At 42.1% G+C, this 20,517-nt stretch overlaps 1 protein-coding gene across 1 annotated transcript in view; it reads left to right on the top strand.

Annotated features, from left to right (window-relative positions):
- Positions 1-8,346: 8,346 nt before the first annotated feature.
- Positions 8,347-20,517, top strand: part of olfm2a (olfactomedin 2a) — a 42,947-nt gene continuing 30,776 nt past the window's right edge. The window contains exon 1 of the mRNA XM_026325321.1: positions 8,347-8,683. Coding sequence (XP_026181106.1) covers positions 8,627-8,683 — 57 coding nt within the window. The 5' untranslated portion in view covers positions 8,347-8,626. The remainder of the gene's footprint in view (positions 8,684-20,517) is intronic.

Genomic DNA, 20,517 nt, shown 5'->3' with positions numbered 1-20,517 from the left:
GAAGAAAATAGAGGATAATTAGAGTGGTCAGTGGCATCCACAGGGCCCAACACCGCTCTGCCTCACTCTTCCTTTATCTGTCCTTCATTCACTCTCTCTCTCTGCATTTGTTAGCCTCTTTTTAGCATCTCTCACTAAATTGTCAGTCTATGTTCATATACTACCTTGTCCTTATTTTCCTTGTCTCTTGCTCTGTCTTTGTTCTGTCTTTCATCCCATCCAAAGCTTTTCTGTGTTACCCTCCATGCCTTGTTTTTTAATCATTCTTTCCCTGCCTCTCTCCATCCCTCCCCCAGCAGGCTCACAGCTACATCAGTAGAGTTGATCAGATATTCCAGGCACATATGGACAGCACTGACGGGCATAAATCATGAGCATTTTGAAGTACCCATGCAGGAGTCTTCAAACTGCTTGTAGTGATCAGAAAAAGCTCTGTGGAACCAGTGCATGAAATCCCTCTCTTCTACCTCCAGTTTCATGCCAAATCTCTTTCTCTTACTTTTCTTTACAAAGTGTCAACCTCTGCCTCTACTGGCTTTTTTACTCTCTCTCTCTCTCTCTTTCTCTGTGCCTTTCATTCTAATCCAGCTCAATATGTGTTAATACTAATGCATCGTCCAACCCCTCCATGTCTGAGCACCGTGCACTCACAGCCTTAAAGGTGTCTGGTTTTCAAAGGAACCGCTACCCCACCTCTCCACAGCAAAGTTCTGAGCCTCTCTGTGATCTGATCCTCTTGTCTGATCCCTTCATTTTTTTCACATTACAGGCTGGCTAGGTCGTCGGCATGACAACAACACATCTCTATGGCAACAGACTAGCCAGCAGCTAGATTTCTGGTTGTTTGGACATACAGTGGTGCTTCAAGATTTGCCCAGGCCACTTGGTGGTGGGACAGTGGATAACAATCAATCTTTCCTTCTGAGGTGGAAGGGGTTAAAGCCATTGACCAGCAGTGTGACAAATGATGTAGGCCTCAAATTACTTGGCGCATAACATCACATTAAGTAACCTTTTGAAAACCAAACAAGAAATAAAGTTTCCCACTGAACACCTTTCATTTTGATATCCAATTATATATATATATATATATATATATATATATAATTGGATATCAAAATATATATATATCAAATATATATATATATATATATATATATATATATATACACACACACGTACACACACATAGTTGATATTGTACAAAGGGGAAAATCATTACACATTCAACTGACATGCTCCATAATCACAGTGGAGATTCCTGAAGATTCCCATAAACATTTGTCTCCTTGTGTGTGGCCACAAACCGACAGGCAGCACAAATAAATCTCCACGCTCTGCTCTGTCCTTGCACTCTCTCTCCTTCTGCTTCCCGCCAGATGACTTGTCCTCTCCGTCCTCTCTCTCCCTCTCTCACTCCAAGTCTCTGGAGATTGATTGGGACCCTACTGGAGGGAGCAGGGATAAGATAAATAAGGAGTCAGTGGCCATGAAATGCTCTCTTACTCACCCTAACACGAAAGGAGGGATAATCATCTGCCAGACCTGAGAAAGTAGTCATCACTTTCATACAAATGACCTCACCTATCACTTTAACCACAAAGATCCTCATCCTGACCCGAAACATGCCCCTAAACCCAGTGGATTCAGTGACCTGTTAATGATTTTGTAATCCTAGACACATTTTAAGATAATGGATGCAGCTAAATGAAGCCATCCCATCATCAAAATGGGAATGAAATGTATTACAGCTGCAAATAATACAGGTACTTAATGGAGGCCTGGCGCATGGTGCCTCCTCAACTGCGCACTGAAGTAGGCGCCTGCCTGTTTTCACTCTGCACTGAATAATTATGTAAGTAGTGCACAAGGCATCAAGTTCTTCAACGTGGACCATAACACACAATGTCACAGTAGACCTCTATCAATCTTGCCAGATTTTACTGAAACGCAATAAGGAACAAAACTGATTGATTGTCACGCACCACTGTGTACAGCAAAACGCTGCTATCTGCACACAAATACACACCACACAGACATGCGTAAAGTCATCTGTAAACACGAGCACACACAGTGGGGTAAATAACTGCCGGTATCTCTTGTAGCGTCGGGAGCAGTGGCGCGAGGCTTCCCCTCAGATTTTGAAAGGCCTATCTGTATCAGGAACAGCAAACTGAAAAAGCAATTTGCTTTGTCACACAGAGACATGCTTGACTACACTGAATAATTGCACTGCAGCTCTGGAAAGAGCTGTTTTCCTTTTTATCTAATGAAGGCCTTCAGGGGATGGTGCACGGATATGTGTGAATTTTGTATCTGTATGTGTGTTTTGTGTGTGTGCATGTGTATAAGAGTGATATACAATGCACATGTCGAAGGACCCTTGAATATATGTTAACATATACAACTGTGCAATGGTAGGGTGGTTGGAGAAGAAGGAAGATATTCATCGATCTGTCTCTATCTGATCCAATCCTGCTAGTGCCCTTTTGCTGCGTACCTTCCTTTTAAACTTCTCCTCTGCAATATATTGATTCATCAAATCTGCATGTTGCCTCTTGGCTGTGTCCAGTTCCAGGTTTGAAGCAGTCCCCTGATTCAATAATGCAGAAGCAGACTGTAGAATAAAAGCCCCGGTGCCTGGCCTTAGACTTCTGAGAAGTGCTGAGTCCACACTCTGCTAGCTTGTCTCCATGGGGCTTGGCAGAGCAGTGAGGGACAGCTTCAGCTTTTAACTACCTCTTAACTAACAGTACAGAGTACTGGAAGAGGCCTTAGTAAGGATTTGGAGAGTGAGGTTGCTGACCAGTGGTACAGTACAAAGGAAAAAGTGAGTCTGTCCTTCCCATTCTTTATATTATTGGTTTCAGCTGTGTCCAGATGCAAATGAAGAAAACAGTATTTGATCATGATGGTGTTAAAGACAAAGGCATGAGACAAGTAGGGAGGATGAAACAGAGAAAACAAACATTATGGAAGAAAGAAAGCCCATTCTCTGATGACTGCGTGCGTGTTCAAGAAAAGGTTTGTGAATTGCTGTAATGGCTCTAAATCATTTGTTCCACTGTGGAACTGTAATTAAGCCATCAGTGACAGTTTGGAGTCTTTAACTTCATAATGAGCCTGAATGTGCACAGTTCGTGCTCTGTGGATAAGCTGCTGTAATCACTTCTATCTGCTTAATTATGTAAAACCATTCTTTTATCCTACTAGTGTCTTGCTCTTTATCTCTTCCTCTCTCCCTTTTGCTCGCTCTCTGTCATAGTCTCATCTTTTGACTCTAACTGGTACCATAAAAGCATACAGGCACAGGAGGAATGAGCACACATGGTGGAAGATATCAACCTGAGACATCCAAGCTGGGAATTGTCAGCCCAAATGGCTGCTGGGAGATAAAGTACAGCCAGAACGAGGAGTTAACAAAGGGTACTATATAAGGGAAGCGGTATGTTAGCTGCAGCTACTTTAAGAATAAGTACAAAGCTCTCACCATTTTGAAGAGCTTTTTATTATCTTTCCCCCATGCCCGCCTTAATATTGGTCAGGGGAACATTACAGCTCAGATGGCGGTATTGCATAAAACATTTCCTTTCTTCTCCCTCTCTCTTTCAAGTTTATTTTAGATTTCAGGATCACAACTTCACTGCACACATTTTCTTAATTACAGTAGGACGACTATTATTATTTGTGATGCTGCTCTAGTGTGACAGCAGTGTAGATGCATGCTGGGAGCTGCAAGTTATTTGCAACAGAAGTAAACACCATTTACCACCATGCTCCTAATAGAGAGAATCTGGTTATACTCTTTTTTTGATACACCTACTTTTAAGCTCTCCTTCCGGTACTTCAGAGATCACTACACCGCTGTATGCTACACGCAAACGCAATCACAAGTGTGGCAGTGAGGACTGAATTTTTGTGATGCTCAGGCACTTTATGCCACAGACAAGCTGAAACTAGGGTAAAAAAAAAGCCCTAAATACAAAAAAACATGAAGCTGTCGTCGTTTCAATGGAGCAGAAAAAACAGTAGTGAAAAATGTCAACAACAAATAGCTGCTGGTTTCTATTGCCGCAGGCGCCATGGACTTTGGTTCCCTCATGTTTCTTTCCTCTCGCATTATGCATCATCTTTTCATCCAATTAAACACAAACACAGGCTACAGAACACAGCTCAGGGAGCATCTTAGTACTGCTTGTTCTGGGAGGAATAGAAAGAGAAAGGACACAGAAAGAATGATGTGAGGTTCAACATAAAACAATGGGCAGATGAGAATATAAAGGTAGCTTCACTTAAAAAAATGGACCTTTTGGCAGGCCATCTCTGTATATCTGCCAGCCTCCTCTCATTTCTTCACTTTCTGTGAGTCTATGGGGGGCAGCAATTCTCTGTTCTTTTGTTTTGATTCAACCACATGAGCAGACTGCCATGCAGTTCCACTAAATGATGATTGATGATGTTTGTTAGATTATGACAGGCGCAGATATGGAGCATGCTAGGACCTCTCCGCAGAAACCCCAACTGAACCTGAGTAGTCCTTGCCCTGGTTGCCTTGATTTTGTGCAGGTAGTGAAGTGAGAAAGCCTAAAAGAGGGTGTGAAAAGGTATGTTTAATGCCATCTTGAGGCATCCATTGAGAGTTTCACGTTTCCCTCTGGACACTCCAGCAAGCATTGCTATGGTAACAGAGCACTTCTAACCTTCTGACCCAATGGTCGGTGAGGTTTCACCGCCATTAGCTGCTATTTAAGTATTTAAATAAACAAGGTCCTCCTAGAAATACATAATGCTTTTTTTTTTTCATTGGTATGAAAGCAAAGATGAGATTTAGTGAGCTGCATTTGCCTTTAATACTGTAAGGAAAAGTTATTAAAATTTGTATGAATAATAGCTTTTGAAAAATCGTAGCATGAAAGGAGTTCCACATTGACCCTGCTCATCAAGAATGCAGGCAGGTGAGCGTGAGCAGCGGCAGTCCATTTGGTTTACAAACACACTGTACTTTTGGGACTGCTGAATGAGGTATTTCATTAGGAAGCATGACTGCCAATGCAAGATGTACGCTGCTATAATATTTGCACAAAGCCTTCGTATCAGTGTTATGTTTGCAGGACCATCAGGGTAAAAACTTCCATCTGTGTGTCTACTGGCATGTTGATGTTACAGTGAAGCGTGTTCGTGTGCACAATTGCGTATCTATTAATTACTGAGCATTAAATTTAAGCCAAAGACTCAGAGCTCAATCAGTTTTACATGATCCTGCATGCCCATTGGACTACCTGATGTAGATTCAACCTTCTGGAAACTTTCAGGAAGCATATGGTCTTTCAGGAAAATAACTCAGCAGCACCGGCAGCAGCAGTAACATTACAAAGATCAATAACAACCACAGGCTTTGCTATAGGACAGACTCCAGTGTTTGCTAGATAGATAGTACTACCCACGTACTCTTAACTTCACAAAATCCAAAATCCAATTAGACTGTCTGATGTCTGTGTGATGATCTACAATGTAGTCATTCACTGCGCCTATGCACCTGTGTAATATTCACCATACAAACTCTAAGCTCTTCTTCTCTACAGCTCTGGTCTACCATGTTTTTTTTTCCCCCCTAAGAGCATGTTTAAAATTCTACTTGCTTTCCAATTATTTGAAGAGAATCAACTCCTGGAAATTGAAAATCTATATAATGATAGGCTTGGCAGTGATGGCTTAATACAAGGAGTTCCTTCTAAATGGCTGTGTTTAAACGCTTAATAACCATATTTTTTGACAAGCAGAGTGCGTGTATGCAGCTCATGCATAAACACACACCTGTATAAGCGAGAGATGCTGTGGGATGTTAAATTTAGGCCTCAGACCACCTCTAAACAATAGACAGGTTGCACTGCTATAAATATTATGGCAACACACATAATCAGAGAAAAACACTAAGAAAAATTCTTCATGGAGTCATTCAAAATGAAATACAGGCAAACAACCGTGAGTCAATAACATAAACGCTCAGGGTGACCATGAGAAGAGCGACAGAAACAGAGACAGTGGCAATGACTTCAGAGCATAATGATCTAGACCATAAAAATGTAAAAGCGGATGATTTTAGTATCACATCTGGCTAACACAGCACAGTCACGTGCAAGGTGTCAGGAAGAGAGAGATAATGGGACAGACAGTCGCCCTGGAGGTCCATTTTCTTGTGACCTTCTTGAGATGACTGTGATACAAGCTGCACCTTCAACAAATGGGTCACACTTTGTTTGCATTTAACTCAGATACAATCCTGCGGTCCCTTCAATGCCCTAGGCCTCTAAACTGTAACAGGGTTAGACTTAGAAGTGGAGACAGAGAAGAACAACCATGAGAAGGGAGGAGTCTGTTGGTACAGTGTATTTCCTTAGCATGACCATTAAAAACACAGGCAGGCCTGACCCCATGCAATGACTCAACATCACTTTTACTCACCCTGGCAGCCTTGGGCTTCTCTATTATCCTCAGCCTCATGCTCTGCTTTGTGAATCTGAGCACAGGCACAATCCAGGACTGTACAGTAAAATACAATATCTGTGTTGAAAACAACAGCGCAGTGAGGCAAGAATAATTCCATCTTTGCTTGTGTCTTTCTTGTACACCACCCTGCCCTGACTCCCCCTCAGCTACTTATTCCACCTCCTTGTAGTTTTTCCTGCTGGGAAAATAAAGGGGTGTGCACCATGCCACTGAAGGTAGCAGCAGGGGTGGTGAATGTCAGCCCTCTGCAGTACCATATAGAGGCAGGGCTGGAAGACACGAGCCGTCAACTCTCTGATCTGAAATCTTTTCTGAGTGTGTTATGAACTAATCTTACTGTTCTTGGTATTAAGATCCAATACAAAGATACAAAACATGTGGAATAACTCCAATATGGGTAGCCTTTAGAAAATAGGAAATCTATAAATAAAATGTCCTCCAATATTGACAAACCTTGCGTAGAAGCAGCGTTCTTAAGTCCAGTATGTCCTGGTGTGTATGTGATATGTTACAATCATAAATCTGCCCTTATTACTTTTCTCATTACTCTTGTTCTACTCTATAAACTCTGCAAACCCATTCTCTGCTCAAGAACTTTCATAGTATATTGGATATTTAACAAAAAGAAGACTGTATAGCAATGTCACCTAAGTGAGTATTATTTCTGGTTATAGAATGACTCAAAGTGACATCTGACTTGTACTATAGAGAATTTGTTTACCATACTGTGCTGTGTCTTCTTTGTTACACAACCATAATTCATGCACATACTGTTAAACTTTCAGTAATAACAATGCATTAAGCACCAGCTGTCGCCAAATACACAAAGAGGATCTGCTCAGGCCACTTTTATTCAGAATATGCCACATTCGGTAGGCTGTGTACGTGGTGCTTTATCTCTGTGTCATGTCCAAAACACTGTGTAATGGTAGAGCTGAACACACTCTTTGCAGCAACAGTATTTTTTAATGTTCTGTCTTTGTGGTTTCAGCTTTCTTGACACTGGTCAGTCATTAAAGGGATTCACTCTTGCTGACATTTTGTGCATTTACCTTCGAAAATGTTTGTTTTAAGCCAAGCTATTATGAGGTGAGGGTGGAGTGGGTAGCAGGGACTGTTATATTTTCATATCCATATTTTCATGGCCTGGAAAATACTTATTAGAGACCAGTACCTGACCATAATTTAATTATCTCTGCTAGCTAACAACATCCATTATCTTCATTGTAATCAGTGCAAGAATAATCTTTATCATTTCCCTAGAGAGCCCCTGTATTTTGGCATTTTCTAATTGGATATGCATCAGCATTGAATTAATGGTATTAATGCAGACTTGACAGCAACTATCCTGATCTTTTACAATGCACACAGTAATCATTCAAATCGAGGCTTATGAGCAGGAAGACATTATCAATGCTAAATGTCAGCTCCTTCTTGAGGTGGCTGTCATTGTAGTGGAAACAATTTGTGGTGCAAAATGCACACTCACTGCAAGCAGTGTTCTATCCATCTACCCATACTGTATATATCAATCTATCTACTCCATCCATCCATCCATCCATCCATCCAAGCTGTCTATCTTTCAGCCGCTGGAGCAAGAATACTGTGCAAGCAGGGCTCTCTCTCACACACATGCATACACGCACGCACGCACGCACGCACACACGGCCAAGCCTGGCTGCATCAAAGAGTGGTACTACTTTGATTGGGCTCCTATAGCACGTAGACGTGCTGCTCCTAGCGTCGGCACCTTGCAAGCACAGCAGTCACCTTCCAACCTCTGCGACTCTCTCCTCCTCTCTCCTCTCTCAGTCGCAGTAATTTTGCAGGACGGAGGGGGACCGCTGACTGTCCGCCTCGCCCGATTACAGCATCTGAAGACTTTCCCACACTGGGCGATCGGGGCTTTTTGCTGTGCTCCACAAAAGACACGCGACTGGTCGCTTTACCGAGCCAGAGAGGGTTGCCGTGCGTCCTGGTGATGAGGTTGGTGGAGCACAGCCGACACAGCATTAAAGGAATCCCTCTGTATCTGAAGAAACCGCCCCAGTAAGGGACAGGAACGGGGGGAGATCTGCGGGAACCGGTGTCGGCTGGGACTCTTATCATTTCGACTAGGATGAACCTCTTCAGTGCTATGTTTCTACTTGTGATGTTAGCCGTCATGCCCTGTGAGGTAAGAACTCCGGCGCAAACGCTTGCACGCTATGAATAAGCATTGTTAAAAGTTCCTAAAGCAATGATGAGCGCCCGTCTCTGATTTCTCACATATTTCAGATTATTTGATGAAATAGCAGCAGCGTAAACACTTTAAAACCGGAGAGGGGGATGTTATGTTAAGTCTGTGCGTATGGATACATGGTGCAGCACTAAATAGGCAAATTGCTATTGTTCGGGATGTACTGTAGTCATGTCAAGCAATGGAAGCGTATGTAGAAAGCTAAATAAGCAGAAGAGAGCTCAGTAAATCCACCTGTGCACCTCTCACATTAAGACTGACAGATTTTGATGCAGTTAATAAAATAAATGAGAGGGAGTAGCAAAAAAAGACAGAAAGTACCATTTTCCCTTGGCAATAAAATTGATTTTGGGGGGTTCTGATGGCTTTGATGCCCCGGAGGTCGTTGTTTACAGACCTGCCTATCTACCTCTACATCACTGGCAGCCAGGTTCTTTGGCTGCCCGAGAAAAACTGTTATCTGATTGTGCTGATTAACTTGGGAGGGGGAAAAAAAAACAAAAAACAGTGGGGCAGTTTATTTACAGTGTCTATGTGTGAAATGTGGCTGTGAATACAAACCATGTGCAATGAGCAGTGTGCCAGACCAGCGCCAACAAATGGTTGTAGATCCCGGAGATGTGTTATGGTGTCTGAGTGCGTGGCGTGCTGTAGTGCGTGACACTGAAGCAAAGCCGATGTCTGTTTGGTAAAAATGACGAGCTCTGATGTGACAGTTGGTAAATTGAAGTGAAGGACGGTAAATTATTTGACCCAGTAAAGCTTTCAGTCAAGACAGGAGCATTGGAACTTGCAGGGTTTCAGCTGGTCAGCACAACATGCTGGTGTTGAGCAGATCCCATGACAGCCTGAGAAACTATAAGGTTTGTTGAGAAAGTGGCCACAATTTGCCTTTGTTATTAGGCAGAGCAGAAAACAGCCAGTCATCCGTTTGTAGGTGGATTCAGGATCAGCGGACAGCGCCGTGTCGCGCCTTTGGTTAAAAACAGCAGTCTGAGTCAATTTAGCACCACGGACAGCGCCTCCTCGTACGACACGTTGGCGGTGAGTGTCACCAGTAGACAAAGGCCACCAGACAGATAACAGGACCTTATAAATAAATAAAACCATCAAATAAAAACAATTCAACTATGCATGGTCAATATCAATATTCTACATTAGAGTGGTGTTAAGAGATCAGGGAGTGGCATATCAGGTGGTCACTCACACACAGACCGAGTCACTATCATAGTGATTTTTTTTTTTTTCCAATTGTGACTGTTACTATGAACTGAGACTTTATTGGCCCCTAGCCTTTCAAGCTCCAAGGCTCCTAAAGTTGTTACAGGTAATATTTGTTATGGCGTTTTAAGAAGTGTAAGAACCACATAGATTTACATTTACCTGCCTCTGATTACATATGTCTATCAATACAGTAACATTTTTAAATAAAATTCAGATCCACTGTTGGCAAATGTATCTGACTGAGGAATAACGTGTTTTAACAATAATGCTGTAACCAGTAGAAGCAGCACAGGCCATATATGGCACCATTAATGGGTGTTTTACACTGGGAATGTGGACATTGCAGTTGAAATGATGCAACATTACATTTTTTGTATAGGAGGCTTAGGCTCTACTCACACCTGTGCTGCAGGTTCAAAGTATGCCATGCATATCACCAATGGTATTAGAGGGAAAAGTAATTAGTTTCTTTCTGAGTGATACCAAACAAGGTGCAGGAGTTTCTAGGGCAATGGCTTTATAATCACATTGAATCCATCCCTTGCTGAAAAACTATAGCACTAAATGAAATCATGAAGATGTGTTTGTGTGCCCTGAACTAATTTAACCACAACTGTAGATTAGTTGACTTTTTCAAATCATATCTAATATCTAATTTAGCCAATTCAAGTAAATTTGAAAAGCACACATTTCTATTCTGTAGTGAAAATACTGACAACACTGTGAAAGTTCTTCACCAAATGTAAAATACTTTGCAAATGTGACAGTGAAAGTATAGTTGATGGCTTACTATCATGTCTCCCTCTTTTCAGTAGATTCATACTGTAATTGGCCTTGGGGGACAATTTGGTGTAAGTGTTTACATGAAATATTAAAAGGACTGAAAATATGATGCCAGCCATCTCCCTAAGATCGCACTGCAAACATAAAGAATTGATGACTTCTCGCGTATCTAGCGCAATGAGGGTAACATGCCCTCAGCACAGTTGAGATATCCACATATTTTTAGTCACAGTCTCAGCACAGGCCTATATGAAATATTTAGAAGGCTTTAATGAGACAAATGCGCTTGTTCACTGCATGTATGTTAAATACCCATAAAGTCCAGGGGTCTTTAGTGCTACTGGTACAGATGGGAACCTGCCTGACCTTGGCACAGATGTCTCGCTATAGTGTTGAGCCATGCATGCCAGGATGCATTGGCACAAGTTCATTTGAGTGTGTGTGGATTTGTAAGTACAGCATTTACAGCACAGAACACACTGCATCCATATATTATACTTTGTTGACTTTCACTTTAACAGAGGTGGGAGAGAGCTATATTGCAGCAAATCTACATTGACTTTTGAAAAATGTGTGCAAGATGTCAGAAATTTAATGGATCATTGGAAATTAACCCAAGGCAACTTATGTCCTCTAAATGTACCAGACATTTAGAGGAATATGTGCATTTAATAGGCATGGTAATAGGCATTTTGGAAAGTGTAAACTCTTATTAATGCATTTGATTTTGATACAACGCTTTCACATATACAAGCTACAGTATGCAGTGCATGTGACGACTGCCATTATGTGGGAGATTAAAATGATAATATGCTGGAATAATGTGGATAATAATGACCTTTCTCTGAAACATTCAAACATATTGTTATGAATGTGGTAAATATTAAAAACTCCTGGTTATATTGTAAATGTCAATTATGACACAAAACCTAATTTATCCAGGAAATCTAAGACGTAGACTAATACTTAGACTAAATCAATTCCATATGGACTACAACATAAGATGATCAGATATTTTGTGAAACACAATTAATAACTACAAGTAAACTCACTATTGATGAAATATCCCTTTTATCACACATTATGTAACTTTCTAAATTTGTTGCTGATGTTTATCCTGAATGTTTAAGAATAAATATAACATAGTTATACGTATCACCAGTCAAATTCAAAGGGGCATGTATTTAGAAAATGTTGGCAGCTCACAAAGATCAGTGTTCCACTATTACCCTTCAACAGCATGCTAGAGAATGAATGTAGTAATATTGTTCAAGGGGGCAAAATAATTAATTTCTTTGTTTTTCAGTGGCTTCTTAATTTTGGTTTGTGCTGTTAAGTATAAAGACTGTTTCATGTACTGAAAGATGCACATTAAGGGTTGGAGGCAAAAAAAAAAAAATGTTGCTGTGGTCCCACTGGAGAAAAAGAGTACCAGTGGAATGTCGTTATTGGTTTAAGATGTCTGGCCTCGAAGACTCTAGCATGGTTAGAGTGATGGAAATGAACACTTACTTTGGTGTTTTTCTGTTCAAACACCAAGCGCAGTGGGGGAGAAAACCTAATTGCTTGTCATTCTCAAAGAGGCAGACAGAACCCTGTGTAAGCAATTGGACAGATTTTTCAGTAATTTATTTGATCCCCTCTCTCACCAGGGATCACAATAAACAATCAGTTTCAACAGACTACCATTTAGGACCTTGTTAAGTTGTGTTTCCTCACTCTAGATTGGTGTGATGATTGCACCAGGAGCTCACCCAGCTGGGGCCGATTTATAGCTAAAAGACAAGTACTGTAAAGGAATAAGTACTTGTAAATCATGGTAATGTTTAAAACATGATTTGGGGCAAACATTCAGTTTATTTACATTGCAGTAAGTATACAGTACTTTAGTGCTGTAATATATATATTGAAACAGATGCTATCATAATGCTGTATTATGAAGATTTTCTTCACTAAATCTATATATATAAATATATATATATATATATATATATATATATATATATATTTATATATATATATATATAATTCCAGTATTATAGACAAGTCTGACATCAATTATATCTGACTCTTCATACAAAAAGCCAATAATGTCTACACTAGGTCTACATGTGCGGACAACAAAGAGAGACCTGAACTCAGTCAATCAGACATGACAAACAGCTGGGATGGCTAATGTCCAACTGAGACAGCTTTAAACAGTGCACTGACATGGCAGTGACCCCTTGGACAAAAATCCTGGTTCCTGGTGCCAGTCCAATGAGAACAAACAGCATGATCACAATAAAAGCCCTCCCACAGACATGAGTACGATTGAGCCACTTGTGAAAAATTTCTCTGTTTGTCTCCATGCCAAACAGCTATTACACAGCAATCTTACCAAAACATTCAAGCTTGTCAAACCTTATAAAAAATAGTTCTTAAAAAACGTTCCCTAAGCCATTATTATGAGTGAGCCTAGCGGTTAGAAGATTTTATATCATTTGAAATGAGACCGTGTGGCTGGATTACAGTTGAAGAGGATGGAGACGTGAGTCTATTTTTCCCAGGAGAAAGCACACTAGGTAGGCTGGACAGAGTGCGCTCAGCCAAGCAGCAGCCTAACCTCTGCCTAGAAAATTAAACAAATGAAAAGCTGCACATGTAGGGGCGTAAATCTGCCAGTGAGAGTCAAAGACACATACTCAACTGCTAAAATCACCTTGCTATGCTACGACAGGTTCCTCTTTTCCTTTCTGCTGCTCCCTTCAGGGGTCGCCACAGCGAATCATCTGCCTCCATTTAACCCTATACTCTGTATCCTCCCCACCCACACCAACTATCCTCATGTCCTCCTTCACTACATCTACGAACCTTCTCTTTGGTCTTCCTCTAGGCCTCCTTCCTGGCAGCTCTAACCTCAGCATCCTTTTACCAATGTATTCACTGTCCCTCCTCTGAACATGTCCAAACCATCTCAATCTGGCTTCCCTGGCTTTTTCTCCAAAACATCTAACATGAGCTGTCCCTCTGATGTCCTCATTCCTGATCCTATCCATCCTCGTCACTCCCAGAGAGAACCTCAACATCTTCAGCTCTGCTACCTCCAGCTCTGCCTCCTGTCTTTTTCTCAGTGCCACTGTCTCTAAACCAGACAACATTGCTGGTCTCACCACTGTCTTGTCCACCTTTCCTTTCATTCTTGCTGACACTCTTTTGTCACACATCACACCTGACACTTTCCTCCACCTGTTCCAACCTGCTTGCACACATCTCTTCACTTCTTTTCCACACTCTCTGTTTCTCTGGACTGTTGACCCTAGGTACTTTAAATCTTTCTTCACCTCTACTCCCTGTAACCTCACTGTTCTACTTGAGTCCCTCTCATTTACACACATGTACTCTGTTTTACTGCAGCTAAGCTTCATTCCCCTCCTTTCCAGAGCAAACCTCCACCTCTCTAGATTTTCCTCCACCTGTTCCCTGCTCTCACTACAGATGACAATGTCATCTGCAAACATCATGGTCCACAGAGATTCCTGTCTAACCTCATCTGTCAGACTGTCCATCACAACAGCGAACAAGAAGGGGCTCAAAGCCGATCCTTGGTGCAGTCCCACCTCCACCTTGAACTCCTCTGTCACACCTACAGCACACCTCACACCTTCCAGCTCTCATACATGTCCTGCACCACTCGAACATGCTTCTCTGCCACTTCATACTTCCTCATTCAAAACCACAGCTCTTCTCTCTGCACCCTGTCATATGCGTTTTCCAAATCTGCAAAGACACAATGCAGCTCCTTCTGGCCTTCTCTGTACGTCTCCATCAGCATTCTCAAAGCAAATATTGCATCTGTGGTGCTCTTTCTTGGCATGAAACCATACTGCTGCTCACAAATGCTCACTTCTGACCTCAGCCTAGCCTCCACTGCTCTTTCCCATAGCTTCATTGTGTGACTCATCAGCTTTACTCCTTTGTAGTTTCCACAACTCTGCACGTTTCCCTTGTTCTTAAAGATGGGCACCAGTACACTTCTCCTCCATTCTTCAGGCATCCTCTCACTCTCCAAGATCTTGTTAAGTAGCCCAGTCAAAAACTCTACTGCCACCTCTCCTAAACACTTCCATACCTCCACAGGTATGTCGTCAGGACCAACTGCCTTTTCCACTCTTCATCCTCTTCAACACCTTCCTCACTTCATCCTTACTGATCTTTGCTACTTCCTGCTCCATAACAGTCACCTCTTCTACTCTGTGCTCTCTAACATTTCCTTCATTCATCAACTCTTCAAAGTATTCCTTCCATCTTTCCATCACACTCGTGGCTCCTGTCAACACATTTCCATCCCTGTCCTTAATCACCCTAATCTGCTGCACATCCTTCCCATCTCTGTCTCTCTGCCTCACCAACCTGTACAAATCCACCTGTCCCTCCTTAGTGTCCAACCTATCATACAAATCCTCATACGCCCTTTGTTTGGCCTTTGCCACCTCTACCTTCACTTTACACTGCATCTCCCTGTACTCCTGTCTGTTCTCCTGTCCTCTCAGTGTCCCACTTCTTCTTAGCTAACCTTTTCCTCTTAACACACTCCTGAACTTCCTCATTCCACCACCAAGTCTCTTATTTGCTTTCCTCTTTCCAGATGACACACCAAGTATGCTCCTACCTGTCTCCCTGATCACTTTAGCTGTAGCTGTCCAGTCATCTGGAAGAACCTCCTGACCTCCCATAGCCTGTTTCAGCTCGTCCCTGAAAGCCACACAACACTCTTCCTTTCTCAACTTCCACCACTTGGTCCTCTGCTCTTCATCTTCCTCACCACCAGAGTCCTACACACCACCATCCTATGCTGTCTGGCTACACTCTCCCCAACAACTACTTTGCAGTCACTGATCTCTTTCAGGTTGAAACGTCTGCACAAGATGTAATCAACTTGTGTGCTCCTGCTTCCACTCTTATATGTCACCCTATGCTCCTCCCTTTTCTGTAAAAATGTGTTCACTAGAGCCATTTCCATCCTTTTTGCAAAGTCTACCACCATCTGTCCTTCTGCATTCCTGTCCTGCATACCAAACTTACCCATCACTTCCTCGTCACCTGTTTCCCTCACCAACGTGTCCGTTGAAGTCTGCCCCAATCACCACTCTCCCACCACTAAGGATACCCTGGATCACCTCATTCATCTCCCTCCAGAATTTCTCCTTCTCTTCTAACTCCCATCTCCTCTGCTTGTCTGAATTACTTACATGGTACTGCATGCCCCCACACAACCTCACGTCATCAGACACATATACTGTAGGGCCTATACAATGTTAAATCCAATACATATTCTGTATGTAGCTCACATACTGTAAAATTCATTTTTTCAGAGAATAACAACAACATTGCTAAACATGAACTATAACATGGACCACATTTTTGTAACAAACACTATTATTTTATAGCCTTAGTGTAATTTACATGTTTTTTGCTGTGCAGTTTCTTTGTTGTCTGTCAGTCAGTAACAACAATTTGGGTGAGTGAGTGGGCAGCCAAGGTTAGATTAACCACTGTGCTTGCACTTACCTTCATGCACTCCCCATTAATGTACAAAGGTGCTGCTTCACAATCAGCCACAGATAATGAGGTTGCATTATGTCTGATTCAGTGCTGCTTGAAAAGATTGAATAGTATGTGCTTGTGTCATGACTGATTAGGATAGAACTCGAATCAGTGCACCATGATGATACCACATTGTGTGAGTCAGAATCTTACCACTGTAAAGAGATTTGTTTCATAAAGGAGATTCTGCTTAAGAAAGAGGGCTAAAGCACACAGAGCATTCGAGCCTTTGTACTGCCCACTGCTCTCTCCCTCATCTTAATGTTTGATGTGCTTTCATGTGGCCTGTTTCATCATCAGACACATTTTGCGACACATGATTTCAACACACAGTGACATTATGGGGTCCCACCTTTACTCTGGAAGCTGAAATTTAGTCTGTAGAATATCTATATTCTATTTTCAGGTTAAGATGCAATTTTAGAGTTACTGCTGACTTAAAGTGAGGATAAGGACGGATAGCAAGTCAATAAAATGTGCTTTAAAGTACAGAGTATGTATGTGTGTGTGGTAGCTAAAAGAAGGGGTGGTTACCGTGTGTATTTTTTTAAAGTACAGAGAGGCTTGTTTGCCTGTGTAAGTGGCTTAATGGTTTGATTTGGATGATGTACCTGTTTCTGGGTCAGTTTTCTAAATGTGGTCTGTTCATGACTCACACTCGGGTGATATTAGTGTGTGATGATGGCAGTGGGCTTTTTCCAGGGCAGTCCAGGGTGAAATGGGTGACTGATTTTACTACTGCAGCACACTGGACAAGGCATGGAGGCAGACAGCGGTCTGTGTGGTAATTAGTTAATAGATGGAATGCCAGGTAGATCAGCATGTGAGGTCAGTGGCCTGACTCAGGGTAACACTGTGTTCCTGTCAGGGTTCGCCCCCTGAAGTAGAGAGGGTATGACACCTTTCCAGCTGGAAAGCCCCCCCACCCCACCCCACCCCAAACACGTGCATATGCAAACACACATGACCTTCCTACTTGAAACAAACAAAACACAAAACTGTGACCTTAACATCATACAAACTGCTGGCTGCAATAAATATCATGTTCGTGGTATTCTGTTCAGCAGATTTCCACAGCAGCAAGACTTAACTATTTAACTGCCATGAGCATGGGTCATTGTTGTTGAAACCCTGGGCATTTAAGTGTTTTGCAAATGTTTGTAAGGACACAGGGAACTCTGGGATTGTCAAAGTCAGATAGAAAAGTCTGGTAACCTTGGTATTTAGTGCATGTTTTAAATGACCACTTACTCATTCAGAGCCACAGACTAACGCTTCAGGGTTGTGTGAGCTCTAAATGACCTCTGTTGCTGTTTTCTGTCTTGTTGAAAACCCAGCGGCCTACTGTCCTAAACTGACCATTAGCAATCCCATGAACTGAGCTGGACAACTCTAGGGCAGCTTGTAGTCATCATTAGAAAGGTCTGTAAGGTCTTTTGGGACTGAGTACTAAATACAGCTGTTAAAGCTTTCTCATTTATATAGACATGGTTAACCTGGCAGCTAACCAGCAGCCAGCTGTACACTCAAGGACTGATTCATTTTTATACATACAAGAGAAATAAAAACTATATTTACACGGGTCTCTTCCAGACAACATTTCATAATGGCAGACTCACGCACAAATAATTTCTCAAAATAGGCAGGGTACTCATATAAAGTATAGGATGTTATTTGTGTACTTGTATACTGTCAAGAGTGTATGGAAGGATCAGCTTGACTGGTGGGATGAATATCATCCCTATATCACATTCTCTTCCCCACTTTCTCTCTTTCCTTCTGTGTGAGTGTGCTGGAGGGTGCAGGACTCCCAGAGGTTTATGTCTGTGACTTTAAGCAAGAGTGACATTTCTCTGACAACACCCAGAACAGGCGCGCGCGCACGCGCGCACACACACACACACACACACACACACACACACACACACACTCACACGCAGTCTGTCTTCCACACACGCATTGTCTTTGTCTCCTTTTCTCTCCCCCCTTTGCACTTCATTTCACAAACATGTCAGCGATGGGATGCACAATAGACAAAGAGTCAAACAACACATGGAATCAATACCAACAAATATGGCTGAAGCCTTAATGGCTGTCACAGTCTATAGTATGAGTGACAGATGCCAATTAGAGCCCAGACATGCTTGATCATCTGGTCAGTGCTGGACACACTGTCACCAGTAATAAGGGCAACAACACGTTACCCTAGTATCTGACATCACAGGACTCACTCAGTGTTTCTTTGCAACCATTTGCTCTTTTTTTTTTTTTTTTGCATTGCAGTAGGCACCTCCTGACCAGTTTTTTGTACGACCTTGCTTTCCCCTGCTCGATGAATCTTTTATGAGCCTGGCAATGTGGGTTTCTGTGTAGAAGATTGGAATATAAATATGGCTGTTGCGCCTAGAGCTCCTCTTCCCGCTCTGATACAAAAGCTTTCATAAGACTTAGCAGATTGGGCAAGCTGCTACTTGAACGGTGCTCTTCACATCTCTGTGCTTTTATCGGAAGACATGCATCCCATATCAGAGGGTGTTGTGCATTCTCAAACACCAGACATAAATTCTGTCTCCACCTGCTTGTTCACAGGGCTGGACAACATAGCACACTCCTGGGAAATCCTGTTTCCTTTAAAAAACGGTTGTTTTCTAAATGTTAAATTCCTAGTCGGAGGTTTTGTGGAGCATAGTTTTGTTATTTTCACTGAATGAGAGCAGATGAAAAAGCAAGTACATCATCGAACTCTTCGAACTATACAATGCCACTTTCTGTCTTATTACCTTTCTATCTTTTTTGTCCCCCTCTATTTCATATGATGCTTGTTACATTTATTCTAGAGAATACTCCCCTCGCTACGTGAGTGTGACAGCACTGCCTCCCATGTTGAAAGCTAACTCAATTGCAGGGCTTTCATTTTTGGCAATGGAGGATGAGAGCTATGCGGTGCAGCAGAAGTGGGTGGCAAGAGGAACCATTTAATCGATGTGTTTTCTGCGTGGCACTGTCATAGCCACTCACTAGGGCCATTGATAAGGGAGGCTCACTCTGACTGCGCCAAGGTTTAAAGGCTCTAGTCAGGGAGGCGTGGGAGCCCAGCAGCCACCAGACACTGTTGCATATCAAGCAGGTAGGGAGAGCTGCTCTCTGCAACCCCACGGTGAGCAAGGTAGAGGAGAGGTCCTTTAATAGAGACACTTCACGTAGAAGAAGATAGATAACATGATGCTCCAGTGGAAGGAACCCCAGCTTACATTACACTATGCTGGCTGTTTCTAAAGCCTGTTATAGCTCCAAGTTTACAGAATATACACAGACACAGGGCGAATCACTACTAGAAATCTCAATTTTCAGCTAATTGGAAGCTCAGTATTAAAGAAAAAGTCAAATTAAATGATGTAGCAGTGATGACACTTGCTGAATGAAATTTGATCTAGCTTTGAAATTAGAGGAAAATGATGTAATATGCTGAATTTTTCATAGATAAGGCAGCTTGGATTTAGCATATTTCTTAAAATGAGCTGGGTGTATTCAGTAGTGCCATTAAATTATTGCTCATTATCCTGTTATCCAAACAAATCATGCCTTTAAAACAGTGGTCTTGAGTTTGACCTGAGTTCTCAGTCTACAACATTTTTCACCTTCTCTTTTCAATAATTTGCAACCTTAGATTCAAACAGCCTGTACAAATAACAATCTGTATTTCTCCTCTACTCTGAAGAAAACACCCATTTGCTTCCTTAGTCCCTTAGTAATACCCTTGGCAAAAAGTGTGCATATGTGCCTTTAAATCATGTTCACAAGCTGCTGAAAAGTGTTGCACTTTTAATGGTTTATGTGCATGACAAACACCAGCATATACTGTACATGCATTCAACACACATGCCCGTGAGCACGCCCCCACACACACACACACACACACACACACACACACACACACACACACACACACACACACACACACACACACACACACACACACACACACACACACACTGTAGACAGATGCTGTGAAGTGAAGATGCTGTGGTTATCAGGGTTGGTGGGCAGTGTCAGAGAACAAAGTGAGAGGATGTGGACTGGATTTGAATTAGTGCCCAGTGGAGTAGCAGAGCAGGGCAATACAGCAGAGAAGTGAGTGAGAGGGAGAGAAAAAGAGGAAAAAACATTGTAGAGCTGGT

This window comes from Mastacembelus armatus, chromosome 8 (assembly GCF_900324485.2).
Source record: "Mastacembelus armatus chromosome 8, fMasArm1.2, whole genome shotgun sequence".
Taxonomy (NCBI): Eukaryota; Metazoa; Chordata; class Actinopteri; order Synbranchiformes; family Mastacembelidae; genus Mastacembelus; species Mastacembelus armatus.
This window is presented reverse-complemented; position numbering and strand designations above follow the sequence as displayed.